We start from the raw sequence: 23,134 nt of genomic DNA on the forward strand, positions 1-23,134 counted from the left end.
GTAAAGGTAAAGGTTTCCCCTTGACATTAACTCTAATCGATTCCGACTCTGGGGGTTGGTGCTCGTCTCCTTTTCTAAGCCGAAGAGCCAGCATTGTCCGTAGACAACTCCAAGGTCATGTGGCCAGCATGGCTGCATGAGCACCGTAACCTTCCTGCCAATGTGGAACCTATTGATCTATTCACATTTGAATGTTTTCAAACTGCTAAGCTGGTAGAGGTTGGGGCTAACAACGGGAGCTCACCCCATCGGCGGATTCGCACCGCTGACCTTCTGATCAGCAAGTTCTGCAGCCTAGCGGTTTAACCCACTGCATCACCTCAGCCCATTTTTAAATTCTTGCACATATTTCCATATTGTTAATCATAAATGACAAAAATCTTGGAAATGTATTTTATTGTCGTACAAATCATATATTGTTAACAATATAAATGAAAATTAAATATTAGCTTGGCTGTTCTAGAGGAAGAGGGAGGTGGTAGAGAAGAAGTGCCTCAGTTTTCTGCTGCTCTTCTTTTCTCTTTGCCTTGTCTCCTTCTCATCCAGCAAAAAAACCCACAATTTCCCTCGATTATGAAGGAGAAATCTAGTTTCACCATGGAGCTGTTGTGGGGTCTTCATGACAAAGCTGTTTCTTCCTCACAAACAAGGGAAATGAATGGTGCCAAGCTGGTGGTTTTTCCCTCTGGAGGAGGAGATGGCAGAGGTAACCTAGAGGCAAAGAGAAAGGAAGGGCACTTCTGCTTTTGCTCAGAAAAGGACTGCAACCTGCTACCACACTGAGAGGAGGTGGGGAAATGACACTATAGTATTTCACTTTGCTGATTGCGGAAACTCTCTCTCAAACCGTGAGAGAGGAGGTAAAATCTTATTTGTGACCCAAAGAGGCTTAGCTTATTTTGATTTTGTCCCCCTCCTACTTGTGCAGGCCTGAGTTAAGTAGAAGAGGGAAATTCTGTGAGTGTTGCTTCTTCTCTGTTTACATGACAAGAAATGCCCTCTTCCAAACAACTACCGAAGGTACAAAGCCTTCTTTGCCATTCAATTTAGCAACAGTACCTGCAGGTACTGAAAAAGCCGGGTTCCCCTTTACAATGGCTTTTACCTGGAGGACCCACTTCACAACGCCCATGCTTTGGTAGAAGTGGATAATTTCCCCTGCAAACATGTGAATGAACTTACCAAGTATAAGAAAATAGTTTAAAGCCTAGTATTTGAAGAAGGAAGGGAAACAAAAACCTCCACCAAATGCATGCTTATTTTTTTCCATATATTTCTTTGAGGCCTATTCTCAGGATGACTTGGAATGAATAAATCAAGAAAACAGAAGCGGAGGAAGTGTTGGGCAGATTTGATCAGAAAACCGCCAATCATTTCTCACAGAAGCTAGGAAGGGCGACTGCAGGGGAACAGAATTTGTCAAGAGACAGGATTTTGAATTTGAGGAAGAAGGCAGAACTAGTACCTATGTCTTTGAGGAGCTTAAAAAACAGTGTTTAAAACCATTCTTTAAAACCATAACATGAACTTGAAGCAGAAAGCAAAAGGTCTGGAGGGACAAAATGGCTTATTTTCGGCACCAAAATGATAAATCAGCCGTTGTGAGGAGAGCATTCAACAAGTGGAATGAATACAAGGAATTACATCCAGGGAGAAATCAGAAAACTCACCAAAGGTCTTGGAATTGGCTTTTGAGGTTTCTTGGAGCCCAGTTTTTTCATGGCGTTGTAATATTTCTTCTGCTCCTCTGTCATGAAGATATCCTGACCTCCAAAGTAAAGGAAAGGGAAGAAGGCTGGTTACAACCTATTTACCTTTGTGTAAAAACTAAGAAGTGATTGAAATGGGTAGCATTTTTCTCTACTCTATGTAGAAGAAATATTTTCCAGATAAGATGAGAGACTAGGCCAACTTCCTGGTCCTTCAATACTGACAATCTATTTAGTTTGCTTGCAGAAAGTACCAGATTCAAGGTACAATTCAAAACCGCGACCTGTCTTACAATTGCTGCTCAAAATGGAACAATATCACTACAGCAAGTCATTTGTGTGAAGGATGACTGCTACGTATTTGTCTGAGCAACCAGTGTGGTGAAAGGTCACTGAAACATTAACATCCGGGAATAGAAAAGTATATATAGATGTTCAATCAATTCAGACTTTTATGCCAGGATGACTTTACTTTCCAATGGTAAGTAATATACACTCTAGAATTAATGCAGTTTGATACCATTTTAACTGCCATGGCTCAATGCTGTGGAATCATTGGGGATCGCAGTTTGGTGAGGCATCAGCACTATTTCACAGGGAAAGCTAAAGATTTTATAAAACTTCAACCCCCATGATTCCATCCTTGGTTGTTAAAGTGATGTCAAACTGAATTAATTTTATAATGTAGATGCAGCCTTAGATGTAGATAGATCCCAGATTATCTCAATATTTACTATTTTTTGTGTCAGGAGCAACTTGAGAAACTGCAAGTTGCTTCTGGTGTAAGAGAATTGGCCGTCTGCAAGGACATTGCCCTGGAGATGCCCAGATGTTTTGATGTTTTTACCCTCCTTGTGGGATGCTTCTCATGTGCCCGCATGGAGCTGGAGCTGATAGAGGGAGCTCATCTGTGCTCTCTCCGGGTTGTATTCAAACTGGCAACCTTCAAGTTAGCAGTCCTGCTGGCACAAGGGGTTAGTCCACTGTGCCACCAGGGGCTCCAGTATTTACTCAACTACTTCATAATAATTTAGTAAATGGTAAAAGCTGGGCCCCTGTATGCCAGGGATATAGGAAACGTTGACCTATCTTTTTCTTTTGTTGATTGAAGTTGTCAATAATGACACCAATGAAGAGGTTCAAGGTGAAGAAGGATCCAAAGATGATAAAGATGACAAAGTAGATGTACATATAGATGTTATCTTCATATTTGGGTTGTTCATTTTGCTGTGTAGAAAGGAAAATATACATTCATGCATATCTGAGGATCTATACTTTATGAAAAAAATGTAGTAGGGGCTTAAATGAAGAGGCTCGAGGCTTAAACTTTTTACTGAAAATTGATGAACAGCCTGTTAATCTAACAATCAGAAACAGTCTTAAGGTATCCTATGAAGCTCCCTGAATAAAAGCTTCCTAAGAATGCAAAGTGCGTGTCATGTTTTCCCATTTACATCATTTAGGCAAAAAGAAAGAAAACCCACATTGCATTTAACTGAATATGCAAACCAGTGGTTCTTAGCCTGAGATCCCCAGATGTGTTTGGACTACAACTCTCAGAAATCCCAACCAGTTTAGCAGCTGTTAGGATTTCTGCGAGTTGAAGGCCAAAAACATCTGGGGATCCCAGGTTAAGAACTGCTGATCTAAACCATGCTTTGCACATTCTGTGCATCTAAGGGAGGCCTTTCTGTATGCTTAGGGAAGCAACAGAATTAGGACAAGGGCCCAGTCTTTCATTTTCTCCTTCATATGACAACGAGTAGGTATGACTCTTGAAGGCAGATTTCTCTTATAAAATAATCCAGTGGCTTTTAAAAGCAGCTATATGATTACATCATAAAGGTACTTTACCCTTCTGGAATCCACTGCTGCATACATGATGTCCATCCAGCCTTTAAAGGTGGCCTATTGAAAAGAAAAGACACACATTTTTAACAAAAAAGGAGAGTGATTTTCCTTCTTAAATATAAAACAAAAAAGGATTAGAACAATGTGAAAGAACACTGAATACTGGACACAGAGAGCATTAATCTTTTAATCTGGAAAGCCACAGTTGTGTGTCTTGTGTTGATGAAACTGCTTCTACAATGGAAATTGGAGAGGGACAATTTCCTTAGCCTGTTTAGTTCCCTTCTACAAATCTGTTTCTGAAATTTCAAGTACATACTTTTACACTGGGGTGTGAGGTTGCAGGAGGGAGAAGAAGAAGGAAAAAGCCTATTCTGGGCACTTCCAGACAGCACAAAAACAAGAAATGTAAAGTTCTAAATGGTTCTGTCCCAGTTTACCTGGTCGAACGTATCTCCCCCTATGAGCCACTTTTTAACCTATGAGGTTAAAATCATCTGGGAAGGCCCTGCTCTCGGTCCCACCTGCTTCGTAAGCGCAGCTGGCAGGGACGAGAGACGGGGCCTTCTCAGTGGTGCCCCCCCCGGCTGTGGAACTCCTCCCCCCAGCGATGTTAGATCAGCCCCCTCCCACCAGGTGTCAAAGGTGAAAATAACAGTAACATTCCCCCCTCTTCTAACCTCCTCTTTGGTCCATTTCCACTACATTACCCATTTCGCGGTGCAGTGGAAATACCAGACAATCAACGTCCCAAGAAAGAATGTAATGGGACACGGGACATTATTTTCAAATACCTTAAAATCCGAGATACATGGCAACCCTGGTGCTAAGGAAGGTCACCTTCTCTTAGACAAAAGCCTACTTTAAGATTGTTGTGGAATTTTAAAGGATTGAATGAACAGAAGAACAGAAGAGGGCTCCACATGATGCCGTGCCCTAAACATGGTCCCAGAGGCAATAAAGGAAGCTGCTTGCGCAACCATCCCAAGAGGCAGTTTTCCCTTTTTCTCTTTTCCCCTCCCTCAGTGAAATGCCACAGACTGTCCCTCCACTCTCCAGCTTTTTTTTTTTGAAGCATTCCTCAGAGCCCAGAAGATGGAAGGGCAAATTTAAAAAGGTCCCCTAGGCTCGTCTCCTTCCCTCCCCTGCCATTTCTCTGCCACCACATCACTCCCAAGGCTTTCTTCCCCTCAGTCTTTCCTTTCCCGCTTCTTGGCCCTGTGCTGATTCTCCTCCCCATGAAAACAAAGAACTGCAATATTGTTCGACAACACAATGCAATATCTTCGACAACACAATGCAATATTGTTGTTCTGGCCAATAATTTCCTAGGGTGCCTTTACACTGGAATTAATGCAGCTTGACACCACTTTAATTGCAATGGCTCAGTGCTGGGGGGCAAGTAGCTGGGGTGATGGGGGCAAGGGGAAGTGGCTGGGGTAAGCATTTGGGGCAAGCCCTTGGGGTGACGGGGGCAAGGAAAATTGGCTGGGGGGCAGCAGCGCTCAGCGGGTTGCACCAATGGATTGTGCAGGCCGTACGCAGTCTGCGAACCGTGTCTTGTGCAGGCCTAGGACCTGCATGTTAAGGGCCATGCAGTACTTGACAGAATCAATCCACTTGTAAGACAGTCTTTGATTTTTCCTACTGTCTTCCACTTTGTTGTGTTTTATCATCTCTGGCATGAAAATGTGATGGTTTTTAGCTTAGTCTAGACTTTTTGCCTACTAGTCATAGACAGCATTTAAACTTGAGAATCCATATTCAGAAAAGGCTAACTGTATTTTGTATACATTCATTCAGACTCAATTTGGGGGCCTACAATTGTTCACAGTGTGTATATGTTTATCCTGCAATGTAATACAAAGTGCCTTGGTAGAGAGATGGCATCCCCATTTTCATCTTTAGTAAAGGAAACTGCTGTTTCTTGTGATTCTTAAGATTACTTTGAACGATTTCTCTTTAAAATCTTTGTTTTTATTAAATGTTAGGGGTAAAGGTTTCCTCCGACATTAAGTCTAGTCATGTCTGATTACAGGGGTTGGTGCTCATCTCCAATTCTAAGGCAAAGAACCGGTGTTGTTTATAGGTCATGTGGCCGGCATGACTTCATGGAGCGCCGTAACTTTCCTGCTGGAGTGGTACCTATTGATCTACTCACATTTGCATGTTTTCGAACTGCTAGGTTTGTAGAATCCGGGACTAACAGCAGGAGCTCACCCACTCCCCAGATTCGAACCACTGACCTTTCAGTCAGCAAGTTCCGACGCTCAGCGGTTTAACCCGCTGCGCCATTGGGGGCTCCTATTAAATGTTACAAGAGTTATAATACAGACGTTATTTTTGGTATATCAGATCACTGATCATTGATTAAAAACACACCACAATATATCATATTCAATTATATTTTAACAAAGAATGTGATGTTATAGGACCAGAGCCAAGACTATCTCATGTTGGCTCAAAGTCAACAAAGCCAGGCAATTGGACGCTAGGTCTGATGTTGGGCTGAGCAAAGGATTGACTGCCTTAGGCAGAAGAGGCCTCAGAAGACCCCTTCCTTGCATGAAATGAACTTATTTTGTACTGTAGCCTATGTCTCAAGATGTGTGATCACCATTCGGTTTACTGAAGAGCTGCTATGAGAATGCATTGCACTCTTTACTGGTCATGTTCAGACTTCATTCTCCCCTGAGGAATAACATGGGATTAAAACTGACTGGGAAGTAATTCTCTTGCATCTGGACATGCAATTCCTTTTCCCATTAAGTTACTCATTCATTTACCTTATCCCTTTGAGTTATTCTTAATGTGCTTGCCCTTACTCCCCCACACTGCTATGCAATAACTTTTTACTGCTGACTGACAAACAGAAGGTTGATGCCTTCTTTGTATGTGAATGTCCTTTCAAGTCACCTATTGACTGATGCTGGTCCTATGAATTTCACATGATATTTTTAAAGAAGGAATACTCAGGCCCCATCTACACTGTCATATAACGCAGTTTCAGAATGCAGTTTCAACTGCATTGAACGGGACTATATGAGTCTACATGGCCTCAGAGGTGGTTTGCCATTGCCATCCTCTAGAACTCAGCCATAGCTATGGTTTTTTTTTGTGTCAGGAGCAACAGGAGTTGCTTCTGGAGTGAGAGAATTGGCCGTCTGCAAGGACGTTGCCCAGGGGACGCCCGGATGTTTTGATGTTTTACCATCCTTGTGGGAGGCTTCTCTCATGTCCCCGCATGGAGCTGGAGCTGATAGAGGGAGCTCCTCCGCATTCTCTCTGGCTGGGATTCAAACCTGGCAGTCTTCAGGTCAGCAACCCAACCTTCAAGTCACAAGGCTTTTATCCCCTAGGCCACCGGAGGCTCCTATAGCTATGGTAAATAAATAACTTTATTTTTAACCAGCCCTCTCTCCCCGAAGGGCGGCCTCCTTGGTGGTTTCCCATTCAAGTACTAAGTAGCCTAATATGATGCTTGGGATAAGAAAGCACTTTAGTTTTTCAACATTTTTGCAGCAGTACATATACACATACAGTTTCTACCAGAAGAAGTCAAACTAGGAAAGGCAGAACTTACAACTTGAAGAAGGGCCAGGTACCCAGCACCAACATTGTCAAAGTTAATCTTAACATTCTTCCATCGGATCTCTGTGCTGTTGGGCTCCATCAGTTTGAAACAGTCTGTCTCGTTGTTCACCTCTTCTATCTCGAACCGATATTCAGCTGTCTCATTAAAGCAGTAATGATACTTCCCAGCAAAAAGATTTACCCCCATTATGCTGAAAATCAGCCAGAAGATAAGGCAGACCAACAACACATTCATAATGGATGGTATAGCGCCCACCAAGGCATTCACAACCACCTGCATTGGAAGGGGGAGGAAGGAGGAAAGAGTTTTAGTACAGAAAAGGCAATGGCTTAGAAACAAAACATAAACATGCCTAGTTTTAGTGGGGGGAATTGAACGCAAGGCTAGTCACAAGCACCAATGTAATCAAAATGACACCTTCTTTCCATCGTCTACCATTTTTGAAAAGCCTTTTGGCAGGTATTTTTTGCCATTCTGTAATTGTTTGATAAAGGATGAATGAAATTAGGAAAATGTAGAGGCCTTCATCTTGACATCAACAAGACTCACGTGATTCCAACAACTAGGTCAGAGAAAGGAATCTCTGACATAATTTCAGCTAGCAACCATTCCCCACTTTAAAACCAGACTTATATCAAATAGACATGCCCTGGATCTCCTATTCCCATGAAGATAAATGAGGACTATTGAGTCATTACTTTCAAATGGGAGTAGGAATGGGTAACAATGTAATTCTAAGACTTAGCAGTGTCTTAGTGTAAAAATATCCAAGATTTTACAAATTATTTGATAAGCAAGTCCAACCATGTCCAAAGAGCTGAGCATGCATGTTTGCAAGCTCAAAAAATAAAGCCATATTCCCTCCTCTGTACGATAACAAATGAGATTGATATTTGTTTTGTAGGGCTTCCTTCCTTTTTTTCTCTATAGGTGGTATTTCCACAAATCCATGAAGAAAAATATAGCATGCCTTTAAATAGATCTAGGTTAGTTGTTTGCATATCTTATTAGTATTGTCTACATTAGAAATACATGATAGCTTTTCCCTATATCAAATCAGTTCTTCAGTTCATCTAGCTCAATACTGGCTGCTCTGACAGGCACCAGTTCAGCAGGACTTGCCTAGGCTAAACAATCCCATGATGACCCTTGTCTCAAACTCTTTTAAAGGATAATGTGAACTAAATTGGGTTTAATCGGAAAGCAGCAAGTTGCATTACATAATTATGGTGGACAGTGGACACATTTCTCTCTGCAAAAATATGGGATAAATAATGTAATTGTAAGAAAAAGTTCATGGTCTTTTCTGCTTTTTATTTGCAGGAGAAAAAAAATGATCATATAAATCCTAGTAAGAACCTCAAAATATCTGTGTCCTGAAATTATCTGAAAACATGACACCCAGGAAAGATATAAAGCAATACAACTACTGGATAAAAAATTTAAAGTAATTTAAAAAATGTTTCCATTTTGGTATTTGTTGGAAAAACAGAATCAGAGTTCTCTTTTTAGTCTTTTATTCACTTCAATGTGTTTTTCTAGCCAAATTGACGATATTGTCACCAACTATTACGAGAAAGGGAACATGGCTTTTGGTGTGACAACTGTGTATTAGAAATTGTCAAGAAGTGCATGCAAGTTTCATAGCATCACTGTCACTCCCCACTCCCCTGGAAAATACACAAAGCTGTTTGTGTGTATGTGCCTTCAAGTCACCTGTCAATTTATGGCGATCCCATTAATTTCATAGGGTTTTCTTAGACAAAAAGTGCTCAGGAGGTGAATTTGCCCATCCTTTCCTCTGAAATATAGGCCAGAGCACCTGGAATTCATTGGTGGTCTCCTAGCCAAAAACTAACAAGGGCTGGTCCTACTTAGCTTCCAAAGTCATATATGGTGAGTACATTCTTTAAAATTCAAGTTATTAAGGCACAGAACAAAAAGGAAAGAACTGTATTTGGTGGGTCTTAGCAAAATCATTTCATTTCTTTTATTCAGCTTCAGATGGATTCATACTGTCTTTGGTGGGATGTAAATTTGATGTGGGAGTAATAAGGATGGTAAAATGTTAGCAAGTAGTCCAGTAAGTTAAATCCCTTTCCTGTTTTATTTTGTTAAAGCAATAAAACAGACATAAAATCTATCTAACCCTTCACAAATGAAAATAATGATTCCTCCAATGTGTCTAGCAGAAAATAGAAAATCAGGTTTGATCAGATCTATGCTCGGGGTTGAGAAACTTTGGTATTCCAAATATTATTAGAACATAGTGCCCATGATATCTACATATCAACCATGAATGATGATGAGAGCTGGAGTCCAACAACATCTGGAGGACTGCAGGTTCCTACCACAATTTATTATATTTTCCCACCAATGCACCATTTCCAGTAAGTGAAAGATGTCAGGGAACTGGAGGCATTCCAGTCAAGCTAGCTGAAAGTGACAAGATTTTATTACTCAGTTCTTTGTTCATAATTTTTGCTTTGATCCAGGAAGGACAAGCCACACACTGGCTAGAAACTTCTTGTGCATATTAGAGGAGACGCAAACCTATGTCCACATCCACAAATGGCTTCAAGGGGGGGGGGGGGTTAGATCCCTATTGTGTAACTGCAATCCTAACAAAATTTATTACTAGGTAGTAAGTCCCACTGAAAGCACTGACACTTGCTTCAGAACAAATATGGACAGATTTATGTTGTGGTGCTATGTCCATCTTCATGTCTGGATTGGTGAGTGGTCTGAAAATCTAAACATATTTGGGCATAAGTCCTGTTGAAATGAACAGCACTCATTAAAACCCATACTTTTCTTAAACTGGCCACAATTCAGTTCAGTTACGTAGACCTATCTCAGAAATAAGTATTACACATCTGAATGCTTCTGCAAGTAAAAGTAACAACGTACACTATGTCCTCCTCACATGACTCCCCTATCATGGGGGAATGTTATATCAGCTAAAGCTTGGAAAATCTTTTTTTTAAAAAAATACTATTCTTCAAAACCTACAGCCCCATGTAGTCTTAACAAAGTAACCTTTATAAACTGTTACTAAAACCACTTTCCTTTGCTTGTTTTAAAAGGACTAGGATAGAATAAAGTGAGATGCAATTCAAATTTTTTCAAAACTTATTTTTTAAAGAATCAGAATCAAGAATCCCTATACTTCATTATTAAACTTATTATAAAATAACCAATCTACTCTGTGACTGTAGTCCTAGTAAACATGTATTTGGAGAAACTCTATAATCAGTGGATCTTACTTCTGAGTAAACTGCCTCTTTATAATTTCACATTGAGCTATTTGAGTTCTTCAGATTCAGATCTTGAAGAAAGCACGTTTCTACTTCTTTTCCAAATCTCTAAAAATGTCCCCTCTCACCTTAATCCAAGTTTTACAGATCATTGTGCATTTGCTAGATGCATACTGCAGCATACAAACTGAGCAATCCTGTGCATATTTATGCAGAAGTAAGATTGTGGCATTCAATGAGGTTTTCCCTTTAATAAAGAGTTCTCTAGGATTACGGCCTGAAAAGCATAGAGTTGTATCTTTTACACATAGAACAGGGTGGCCTTTTTTTAGAGAGTTTAGCATAGTTTTATTCCGTACACCAAACCTTTTTTCTATTTTTTTTAAAAAACTAAACAGCTATGTAATTCTTAACAATACATGAACATTTCAAGGGCTATGTGGCATCATCTATTGATTTTAGGAAAGTTCAGGTTCTTTGTTTTGCTTGAGACTTACTGCTAACATATCACAGGACAGGGGGACCATAAAGCACGATAAAAGGAGGAGGGAGAATAGGGAGGAAAGCTGAGCTATCAGTCAAGGTTGCCAGTCGCTACTGGACTGGACAGAGAACAACGAGGTGCAAATGAGAGGAATTAAACCAGAGCTCTATTCTTTTGGCACAACAACGTTATTCCTACAGCTCAGCCCTTACCGGTAATCCTGAACAACCCCACCAATATAGAAAGAGCTTTAATTTTTTTAAATGTTTAATCTCTTTTAATTCACCTTTGATTATAAACTTTAAGTAGAAGGAAGAAGCAAAAAACCGAGGTGGTTTAAATTCTGCTTCTTTGCACCTGGTGATTCTCCCTATCCAAAACTTACAGCCAGAAATGCCCCCTCAGATGCTAGAGGTATTAGAAGCCAGGCCAAATAAGAACAGCCAAGTGCCAACAGAGAATCTACAAATGACATGTGGATTGGGCCAATAATGAGGCAGCTTAATATATCTCCCTTTTTCTTTTCTTTTCTTTTTCTGCAATTAAAAAAAAAGGGAGAACTGTGTAGCAGGGTGAGGGTGAACCAGAAACGGAGGGAGGTGATCAAGTCAGCAGCTGCATCATGATTCTGTTTGTTGTTATGTCTTTCTATCATTTGATCGGTTCTAGCATGCTTTTCCTTTTTTAACCCACCCAGCCATAACCCACAGGCATGCAGAAGGATCAGCTCGCTAATGGCGTCTTACCCTCATCCCCTCAAATCGGGACAACGCTCTTAAAGGCCTCAAGGCTCTGAGTGTCCTAAGGGATTTAATGGCACCTAGTTCCGAGTAGCCCAGGGCATTAGCTATAAGGCTGACTAAAGAGACCTACATAGAAAACAGAAAAAAAGAAAGGAAAAGGAAAACAAAAAACAAAAAGAAGAGGTTCCAGACTGTTAGAATAAGTCCCCTAGCACTGATGGTATTTCCATCCCACGAACTGGATTGCCGGCCCCGGTCCACCCCCAGTTCTAGTGATATCGAAGACAAGACCACCAGCTGCCTACAGCACTTCACTGAAACGACCTGGAAGGAAATAATGCGGTTGAGAGAGGCATAAGAATAAAACAAATGGGGAAAATAAGTGAGATAGAGGCAGAGACACACAGACGGAAACAGGGTCTGTTGGAAGGTTAGGAGCCCAAACGGATGACAAGAACCTTACCCTCGCCCTCTTAACAGTCTGCAGGATCCCAGCAGCTCCCATTAAATTAAGCCAGACAAATTTTTAAAGGTACCTATGAGAAAGAATACAGATAAATACACACACTGCACAATCTGCCTTAGTTTTGTCAGTCAGGTGGGTGGGGAAATGGTGGGGAGTCTTATCTTTTCTATTAGTGTGACATCTAATAGGGCAGAGTGAGGGAAGTAATCTTCATTGAAAAGCCAACAATGTAATCCTGAAGAATGTAATGAACTCATGTAGGATAAATCATGTAGCTCCAGCTGGATTTCAGTTTAACAAGTTGATCATCAGTGTTTCCAGCGGAATTATGTTCTATTACTGTGAGTAACAATGGTGTTGAACAGTATGAGAGCAGATGTTGAAAAGAGTCACTGTTGAACTGCAATCTTCTTTGTATGCTGACTGCAAGATTCTGCGAATTTTAGTTCAAAAATGACCTTCCCAAACTGTATGAGTGACCTTAAGTGTAAAGAGCAGTTGCTAAAATAACTGAGACTGAGGGTTGTATCACATATTATGAAATGACCATAAATGCAGCATGTACCATGCATTCTTGCTATATCCTCTGGTGTATACACAAAATATTTTCCCTTAAAAACCCAAATCATATGAATACGGCAAGCCAGATTGTGCTTTGTATAGCAAGTGTAGCAGTTCCAGTGCTGTGGTAGTATTTCAATATAAGAATCATATTGGCTGAATGCACATTGCGATTACTTTGCATTTTAATACTGTCAAGAGTAAACATTTTTTGGTTTTGAGCCATATGTGAGGGGGAAACAGACCACCCACCCATCCCACATGAATCCTATTTTTAGATGTTGCTGTGTGGACCTGCGTATCCAGAGGTGGCGACTGCAACTTCAGGGTCTGTGCATGAAGTGGAATAAACCTCAATTTTGAATGTATTCTTTATAATTATAAAACATCTGAGAAAAAAAATATTTTTGTTCCCTTTTCCACTGAAAATTAATAATGGTTGAAGTATCATTGGAATTTAAAAAATAGGAAAAATGTTAAAACATTAATAAGTTTAAAACCAAAGTAGGTAAAATAGCATCTGTTACTATTCGCTTTGGCATCTGAGATATTAAAAATCTAGGAAATAGAATTCAAGGTCATGTTTATCAGCACTTTTATCAATGTTTGGAAGTAGTGTTTTATTGCCAATGGGAGAACAATATAGTGTTTCTTAGACAGTTAAGGAAAAGATGTCTGAGCTATGCAAAATGTTGAGGAGGGCTCGGCTCAAGTATTATGAACAAATCTGATGGCAAGAAGATGTACTTTATAATGTTGGAGTGGGTTTTGTGGGTTTAATGATTGGATCAATATGATATCCAGTGGAGTTTACCTACAAAAGGTGTAAAGTAAGATTAAATGAAAGTATCAACAGGTTATATCAGACATATCAAGTGATACAGAAAAGATGATATTTGAAAAATCATCCTATGAATGAAAAACAAGCATTGTTGTTAAAATGGTGGACCTTTATAGTTGCTTTTCGGCAATGTATTTGCTCTATAACGGTTAAAATGATGATGGGCCAGTAAGTTGATTATTTCTGAGAAGATGTGTACAGGATTGCACTGTTAAATGATTTCAAAAAGTCATATACTTAAATGTCACCCACTGAAATAAAAATATGTATGAACACTCAGGCTATATCCTGCCTATGAAGACATATGAAAACATCATATTTCATCACATAATAGTCACACTTTTGAATCCTTTTTTGGACAAAAGGGGGTGCAAAAGTATATATATGGTATTTTTTCTTGGAGGGAGATGGATTTTGAATGCTCTTTGCCCTGAGTGGAGCAAAATCTTGATGTATTTTGGCAACCAATAGGATTATATTTATCCACTGACTAAAGGATATGTGTAAACTATTTTTGTAATTATTATTTGTATTCTGCATCCACATTCATATAGCATGGAATCAATAAAATGTAATTTAATCTTCTGACAGTGGTTTGTTTCATCTTGGCAATCCTAGAATCTGGTTTGATGAGAACCAAGTAGATCATATTGCCACAACTGTTAAATGGAGGGGGGAGGGAAATCATATTGTGAAAGTCATCCTTCATCCATTGCTAAACATGATGCCAAAGTAAACTTGATTAACAGTGCAATTATGTGCATGCTTACTCAAAAGTAACTTTTACTGAGTCCCAAGGGGCTTACTCCCTAGTAAATGTGTATAAGATCAGAGCTTTTTGAACTGTGTGAGGAAACAATTTTTTCTGGCATTGGCAGAAATTCCCTTTGACTGCCATAAGGATTAAAAGTAGCCATGCATTCATTGTTTTTGTATGCAGTTAGCAAGTGTAATAAAGGCTTCAAAGGAGAACTTTTAAGAAACTGGATTTAAAATTTCGGGGTCGTTTTTAGGGACAAAACATGAAATGCAGTTTTGTGATCTTATCTTCAACACAAAAACAAACATTCAACATTGATTACTTAAATAAAAGACTTGGGGTGAGTAAAAAGACAAATAGCATTAAAGCAACCAACATTCCCTTCTCATATCTTGAACCTTACAATTAAGTGAATAAAGATTAAATCAATAATTTACACTTGATTATGGTTAGTTATTTTTAGAAGGTTATTTCAGAAAAAATGTATATTGGTTGTTTCTAAAGAAATAATTACATCAAAAAGTACTTAAGAAAGGGGTGCTTTGTACTAATAGATTAATGATTCACCTTTCTCTAAATGACAAACCCCAAACCAAAACATAACCATACCAACAGAATGTATAATTGCTCCAGGAAAAGGGGAAAAAAGAAAAAAAACACAGGGAATTCACAAATATAATTGACATCTTTGGAAACTAGTAGAGAATATGGTGAAAAGGTCCCCATGTTTCAGAAATACACATTGTTTTACACATTGTTTTCTCTGTGATAATTCAGTAACAAATAATATAGTTATTTTGGAGATGTTTCAAAGATCTTATCCTATGAGCTTAGGATGAAGATCTTTCTTACAAGGGTCAGTTTGAGTATATTCTATTTTGGTAAAAATATCTTCAGATACCTTCAAAACACTTAAAGCACCTCCCCCCCCCCCCCATTTCATTTCATTTCATTTCATTTCATTCTACCGTATACAATTACCATCCACAAAAGTAATTTGCTGTACATTCATCACCTCACTTTCAGGTCTTCTCTTCTACACAGGGAAGACACTATTTCATAAGAAATATGACAAATTGAAGGTTTCTAATTTTGTCAGAGAGAACCTCATCACCATAGAGAACCTTGCCATTACAACAAAGGAATAGTCAGAGAGTAAAACTACATGTTCCTGTTTATTTGCATTTATTTGCAGTACTGGTTGTACTGGACTGAGGACATTGTCTTTCTCTCTGCATTGTGGGCTTGATAACCACCCACTTGCTACACTACTATTTCATCCTGGGAGACAGGCTGCTAATGGCATCTAATAGCAATTTCCTCTTGAGATGATGAGGAAAAAGACTTCATATTGTTGCTGCGATTGTGATATATGTATTGGTGTATTTGTATGCTGAATAGTGTGTGAATCGCCCACATGGCTGCTGTTGAAATCAGGAACCGCAACACAGATAAAGAAATGCTAATGATATTTAAGTGAACTTTTTATTCTGCTACAGAGCTTCATTGCTGTAATCAAGGACAGAACACCTTCATGTATCACAGCACCCACAGGAATTGCCATAAGAATGCTCCTCAACCTAAATTTTTCCCACTGTGAGCACTCTCTTGAACCATGTCTATTACTCCTTCAGCCTGGCAACTATAAAAGTAAGGAGATACCAAAGGAGTTACAGGATAAATGGGGATCAATTTATTCCTTGTATGTTAAGAATGGCAATGTGACTGAGGCTGGTTCTACACTGCCATATTTCAGAATGCAGATTAATTGTATTGAACAGGATTATATGGTAGTGTTGACTGCTACAATCTAATTCAATGCAGTTAAACTGCATTTTGAAACTGCATTATATGGTAGTGTAGATGGGGCCTTAGTTCTACTTTCATTATTTGGGGAAAATTAGTTACCAACTTACTCAAAACTAGTTATTTGTATGAGCTGTTTCCAAACTCTGGTCTTACATTGTTGGAAATAGCTTCCTCCCAAGCCACTCAATATTTATTTGTTAATGTGTATATTTGGTAACCTGCATTTTATATGTATGTTGATTTGACTCTCTGGTGTGGGAGGAGATATAGACATGTGATTATAGTGAGCATGCGCAGATGCAAGACTATTTTGTATTCAGTATCTATTTGGACTTCAATGGGAGCAGACGTTTTGCATCAGACCTCAGAGGAGGTGAATGCATACAAGTATTTGTTTGGACTGTGATGGAGAAGTCAATTTAGAGACTTCAATATTTGTTTAATGCTTATGGTCTTCAGTGAGTACAACTTTACTAAAGACTGTGGACTATTGATAAAGACTGATACCCTGTGTTCTCAACACACAGAGAAAAAGAACTACGTATATCCTATCTGTAACTGAACTTTATTAAGAAATGTGCTTGTATGGTGAATTAATACAATATATGTTCTTTTTCAAAGAAGACTTTGTTTTTATCTCTGAGTGCACATTTTAACTAAGAGTTTTAAAGAGAGTGTATATCTTTTGGGCAATTTCAACTGCAAAGAAACAATCATCCTCTGTTAACCAAATATATTTTGGAGTGGCATGTCTTTACCCTTGGCAGTCTAATAACATGGTCCTTCAGTTTAACAGCTGAAGTTACCTGTGTGCCATTACATTAATGCTTGTGAATATCATTTGTTAAAATAGTTGACTTCTAATGAGGTCATGCTTTTTTTGACTAGTGGTTTTCCAAAGGTGGTCTCCACATATTCATGGAGATTCACATTTGCCAAAAGGATATGTGCACATAGCAGTTGTGTTCCAATAGCTTATGCAATAATATATGTTTTGCAATAGGTTATGGAATGTCCAATATACAATACCTAGAACAGATAACACAGAAGAAAAAAACTATGCTGTTTAAAATATGCTTAAAAAAGCACTTCTTCTAAGCTAGTGCTTTTTGGCTGTTGTGACGTGAGAGGCCAATTATTTCCTTCCAGCACTATATTTGTGCCCAGATTCTTTCCTGGAAACTTGCCAGGGACTGGTAGCCAGTGGCTTAGTTTGAATAGCACTGCTGTAGGCAATCCTGAAGGAGGCCTGTTTCACTCCAATGGCAGGCAGGGAGAGAGGTGAGAAATGCCACCCTCTGCCCCATGGGACTCTAATGCTCTTCATTCTTGATCAATATTGGATGTCAAGGTAAAAATCAGACATCATGGTTTGGTCAGTCTAACTTTGAATGTGGAGCTTGTTGTTTATGAAACTGATCAAATTCACTGGATTCTGTTTTCTATGTTTTATCTCTCCCCCCACCCCGATAATTAAGGACATGATGGGAATATAGGTAGTTGCTGCTCCCAGATTTTGTAATTCCTTTCTTGGGAAGGTTCACATGGTTTCTTCTCTGCTGTCTTCTCAGAGGCAAGTGAAGTTCTTTCTGTTCTAGCTTGGAGAATTGATGGTTAGCTTTTTATGGTGCTGTACATGTTTTACATTAAAAGTAATATTTTAAATGGTTTTTATTCTGTTACTTTTAATCTCCACTTAAGAATTAATGTTCTTAATTATATGTGTTTGTATTATAATTTTCTGTCTTTTGTGAAGGACCTTAAGTTTCAGTTTGGGATACAGGAAGGGTATATAAATATGAATGTAGAGTATTAATGAGTGCTTGTGGTGTTGCATATTTCTATCCCCAAGATTAGTCCTTAACACTTTTGTTGTCTCAACCTCTGGATGAACTGTGTGTGTGCATTTGTGCCTTCAAGTCACTGTTAACTTGTGGCAACCCCATGAATTTCACAGAGTTTTCTTTGGCAAGCAGTACTCAGAGATGGTTTGCCAGTTCCATCCTTTGAAATATAGTCTGCAGCAACTAGTATTTGTTGGTGGTCCCCCATCTAAATACTAAACAAGGTCTGACGCTACTTAGCTTCCAAAATCAAACAGGATGTATAAGAGTAAAATGGCTTTTTTATGAACTGGTAGAAAACAGATTTGCTTCAGGGCTATTTTTGCTTGTTGACACCTCCTCTGCTCCATTCTCACTTTCAATCAACATTGAGATCCCAATGAAAAAAGTAGACCTGAGAGTGATGGCATGCAAACGTCCTCAACTTTAAAACTTTCAACATCAGTAATAAATAGCTGGAGAAGAGAATGCCTTTCCAACAATTCTTGCTGGGTGCTGCTCCTGTCTGATGCCCAGATTATAAAGTGCTACAAAATCAGCATGGTTAAGCCTTACTTATTTTAGCCAGAAAAACAATCCCAGATGTCACAGAAAGCAATGCATTGACTTGAAGAATCACGAAGTGATACCTACTGCTACAATGAGGAAATCCAGCCAGCACCAGGCATTAGTGAAGAACTTCACAAATCCATAGGCACACCACTTCAACAACATTTCGAGGATAAAGATGTAGGTGAAAACTTTGTCAGCATATTCCAAGCAGGTCCTAATGGTTTTTCTCTGTTCGATGTAAATATCCTCAAAGGCCTAAGGGAAAACATGGAATCAAGTGTTACTACCCTCTGAATTTGGTAGCAAAGTAATGTACAAATGAAATTTGGATTGAAAATGTTTGTGAGAGACAGATGGAGGTATGAACTTTAATAATCAATTAACACAGGTATAACATATGAAGCAATTATCTCCCAATCCTTGATTATTCACTTCAACCATTAGAGAAACAAAGCAGTTGCTTTCTATGTGGTGGAGCTCATGCCATTCTGGTGAGGTACAGGCACTTCTTTCCAGTCCCAATTCTTACAAAAGAGCAAAAGTGACAGGAAGAATTGATGCCATTGACATAACTCAAATTATTCCTTCAGATAGATGGTTATTTGTGTGCTTATCCCAGTTAGCCACAAGTGGTTCTTACATTTTTGGGTCACAGATGAGTTGGTCATATATGAGCTGAAGACCTATCTCTTCTGGCAGGCCTACCCAGTCTGTTTTAACTATGACTTTTAAATAAAATTTTCTGTTTATTGTGTTTTAGCTTTTGTCTCATGTATTTTAATATATGTATATTTAATATTCACTTTTATTACTACATTTAACTATGTTTTAATATAGTAGTTTCTCAATCTGTGGGTCCCTAGATGTTTTGGCCTTCAACTCCCAGAAATCCTAACAGCTGGTAAACTGGCTGGGATTTCTGGGAGTTGTAGGCCCAAACACCTAGGGACCCACAGGTTGAGAATTAGTGTTTTAATATATGATTATATAAATGTATTTAACTATGATGTGCCTCACCTTAAGCTGAAAAGATAATAATAATAATAATAATAATAATAATAATAATAATAATAATAATAATAATAATATATTTAAAAGCATCATGGCAAGAAGAAAAGGATAAATGGCATAGTCACAGTACAGATGCTCTTGCAGCTGTTACTTAGCTTAAAAACAAAACAGAACAACAAAAAAGTGTCTTCACACATTTTCTGTATTTTTTCTCCAAGTCCCAATAAAATGTAGGTCTGCTTACCAAAGCGCCACTGCTCAGCAAGATCATGAAGATAATGAATGTCTCAAACCAGTTATGCTCGACAATCAGGAAGCAGGTTTTCCGCAAGTTCCACCATGACTTGCCATGCCCTTCTTCGATGCTAACTTGGCAGCACTTGAACTTTTGCACACAACCTGCAAATGCAAAGTCACCAAAAGCTTTATGAGAATTGTAACACTGGTTAACAGGGAAATGATATATAGAGTCAGAAATGTTGCAATGCATTTGTATATATTACTTTTTGTTCTGAATTGTCATGAATCATAAAGGATGTTGCTTTACTGCCATATAACTTTTTAGCTGAACAATGCCTTGGAACTATGGATAATGTATTGATTTTTCACTGTGGAGTCTGCACCACAGCCTGGGAGTTCATTTCTTAAGAAGAGAACATTAGCCACAGTTGGAAGTTACATGACTAGGTCTGGATCCTTTGATTCAATAACACCCTTCAGGTTCTTTACTGAAATCCTGTAAATTCAGCTGTAGTTATTTTAAGAATTGTTTAATTTTTTACATTTATACAAATGGGGGAAAGCAAACCTAGGTGCTTCACATTTTCTCAAGTATAGAGGAACAAGAAATGTGGCACAGAATCAAGATTGCTAAAGACATAAATGTCAGTATGTAGTCGAGATCACCTTCTGTGAAACATGCATCAGGATCCAGATACTCTTCTGGTGCTTCAACAGGAACCTCTTCCGCTTCTGGCTTGATATCAATAGTGCTGCCCTCTGATGAACTAGTATCATCCAGTTTCTGGGAAAGCAATAGTAAAAAACAGCCCCAATGATTACATACATGGATACAGGTTGAGTTTCTCTTCTCCAATATACTTGGCACCAGACGTGTTCAGGATTTTGGCTTTCCCCCCAGATTTTGGAATATCTCTATTTGTATTATATGTACATAAACAGGTATCTTAGAGATGGGACCCAAGTCAAAACGTGAAAATCATATATGTCTCACATACATCAAGTATACATAGCCTGAAGGTAATTTTATCCACAATATTTTTTAACAGTTTTGTGCATGGAACAACATTTGTGTACATTAAATCATCAGAAAACAAAAGCACCGCTATCAAAATGTCACTGGAGGGAGAGCCATTGGTGTTTCTTGAGTAGTGGGAGCAGTAGCTATTTGTAGAAGTGGGAGCTTGTTTGTGTAAGTGGACCCTCCAGCCACATACACAAATACATATTTTCACTTTTATTATGTGTATAGATGTATTTAACTATCTAAGAGTGCATTTTATCATTACTGACAACACTTTACTCAGTGGAAAGATCATTCATGGGCAGACAGCATCTTCTTAACTGGCTGCATTAGCTTAGTCTGCGGCTGGATCTACACTGCCATATAATCCAGTACATATCTAATTCTAGGTTATCAGCGTTGAACTGAATTATATGAATATACACTGCCATCTAATGCAGTTCAAACAGATAATCTGGAATCAGATACTTGATTATATGGCAGTGTAGCTGGGGTCTAAGTGTGCTAATTGCTCATTCAACATCATAGGATGTCCTCAAATGATCCCTTTCATATGTACATCAATTTCATGGAGAAGAAAGTAGAATCATGCCCTGTGATCCCATCCACAATGTTAGCATATCCCATGAGTCTTCATCTTTGATGTTGGTGATATATGAAATTGATGTCGGCTTTGGTTTTCCAGTCAAGTGAGAAGCCTATGTTTGTGCAGCTATATGAGCAGATTCCCCAATCAAGTAGCACTGAGTGGAGATTAATAGAACATACCACTACCTACGTACATAGGGAGATCAATTTGAACAGTTTTTTCATTTGATTTCATTTCAAAATGCTCCTTGAGAAGGAGTAGGGGTGGTAGTATGACATTGATTTGCAATAGGGAGAGAAACTGAGCCATAGAGAATGTGAATTGATGGAAATTGCTGCCACAGGTGATGGGTACTAACTCAAACAATTTTAACAGTGGCATTAAAGCTGATACTGGGGTTAAGTGCCAATATCCACAGGAAATCCTGACATACAGGGCTCCTGTGCCTCCTGCAAATTAGTTAAGTTTTAACTGGGTCAATATGCAGACAACAAGTGAATAGGAAGTGATGACAAATGAACGGGGTTTGGAAAACAATGGGAAAAGGCTATTGTCTTCATTCCATGCTTACATGTCTTACTCACTAGAGGAATCTGGTTTATGTGTGTTTGTTAATTCTGGTAATATATGACCACACCTGACTTGACTGGAATGCCATGGATTAGTATGCTGATCAGAACTTCATTGTTCATCAGCATTGCATTTCCCAGATGTTTTGATAGACCTCTGTTCTGATTAAGATCTTTCCCCCTCTATGTGCTTATGAACAATTATTCACTGACACATGAAAAGTTGTGTCACTCGAGTTTGCATCTTCTTGACTGAAATTAAGAAGTAAATTATTTGTATATTGAAATCCGCTTACTACCACAATCCCACATCTACATCCTTTGTAATGCATTTGGTTTGAGAGTGATGCATTTTTCAACTTTTTTCTATATTCTAATTTTACTAGTTTGTACATTTTTAAAAGGTAGATGAAAAGGATAAAGTTCATAGTCATTCTCCTATATAGATTTCTATGTGTAATTTCCCTTAATATATGCATTCCTGTATACATTTTGCAATTGGAGAATGGCACCCCAAAATTCAGGAAAAGTGCTGAATCTTGAAGGATTATCACTTTAGGAAGTGTGTATTAGAGAAGTCATCCTTACGTAGGAATACCAGAAACACTGAAATGGGAATATAATCTGAGAAGGAGCATGGATTTGTACCTCTTTGCTGCCATCGGGATCGGTATCACTGCTGAAATCTTCTGTGTTGAGGTTCTCAAAGTCAGACTCACCCACGGCTATGGGGACTCGGACAGTGAGGTTTGGGTTGTTGATGAAAGACATATGATCCTCATCAATGATGTATTTCTCCACACTGCTCCCAATGCCACTGGTGGTGCCATTGCCATTCTTTTGGTAATCAATCTCTCGGTTGATATCAGCCCCCATGTGGTTGGCAATGCAGTTCATCTTCTTGTCATACAACTCATCAAGGGGCTTAACTTCATCGGCCTCCCTCTTTTTGAAATGGGTTTGCACAAGTTCGTGCACTTTGATCTTTGCCCAGGCGATGCCTTTCTTGATTCGAATGACGGAGATCTGCAAGTTGTTCATCTCCCCATCATCATCAGTTGCTGCAAGGTTGTCTGCACTGAAAGAACTCAGCAACAAGGCCAAGAACAGGTTCAACACCTGAAGAAGCAGAAGGAGTGGATAAATTAATTATTTTCTAACATTTCCACAGTGAATTGATAACATCTTCTCCAAAGTGGCATATTTCCATTTGGCAGCACGAGAGGGAG

The 23,134-nt window shown here is 38.8% G+C and overlaps 1 protein-coding gene across 6 annotated transcripts in view; it reads right to left on the reverse strand.

Moving 5' to 3' along the window:
* scn8a (sodium voltage-gated channel alpha subunit 8) overlaps positions 1–23,134 on the reverse strand; it is a 124,032-nt gene that overhangs the window by 13,536 nt on the left and 87,362 nt on the right. For 5 of the 6 annotated variants that reach the window (XM_062969254.1, XM_062969251.1, XM_062969253.1 and 2 more), the window contains exons 17-25: positions 22,554–23,024; positions 20,390–20,507; positions 19,728–19,882; positions 18,554–18,727; positions 11,643–11,765; positions 7,144–7,428; positions 3,564–3,617; positions 2,799–2,936; positions 1,671–1,775 (exon numbers count right to left, since the gene is read on the reverse strand). In XM_062969254.1, the coding sequence (XP_062825324.1) occupies positions 1,671–1,775; positions 2,799–2,936; positions 3,564–3,617; positions 7,144–7,428; positions 11,643–11,765; positions 18,554–18,727; positions 19,728–19,882; positions 20,390–20,507; positions 22,554–23,024 (1,623 nt within the window). 6 annotated transcript variants of the gene reach the window in all.

This window comes from Anolis carolinensis, chromosome 2 (assembly GCF_035594765.1).
Source record: "Anolis carolinensis isolate JA03-04 chromosome 2, rAnoCar3.1.pri, whole genome shotgun sequence".
Classification (NCBI taxonomy): Eukaryota; Metazoa; Chordata; class Lepidosauria; order Squamata; family Dactyloidae; genus Anolis; species Anolis carolinensis.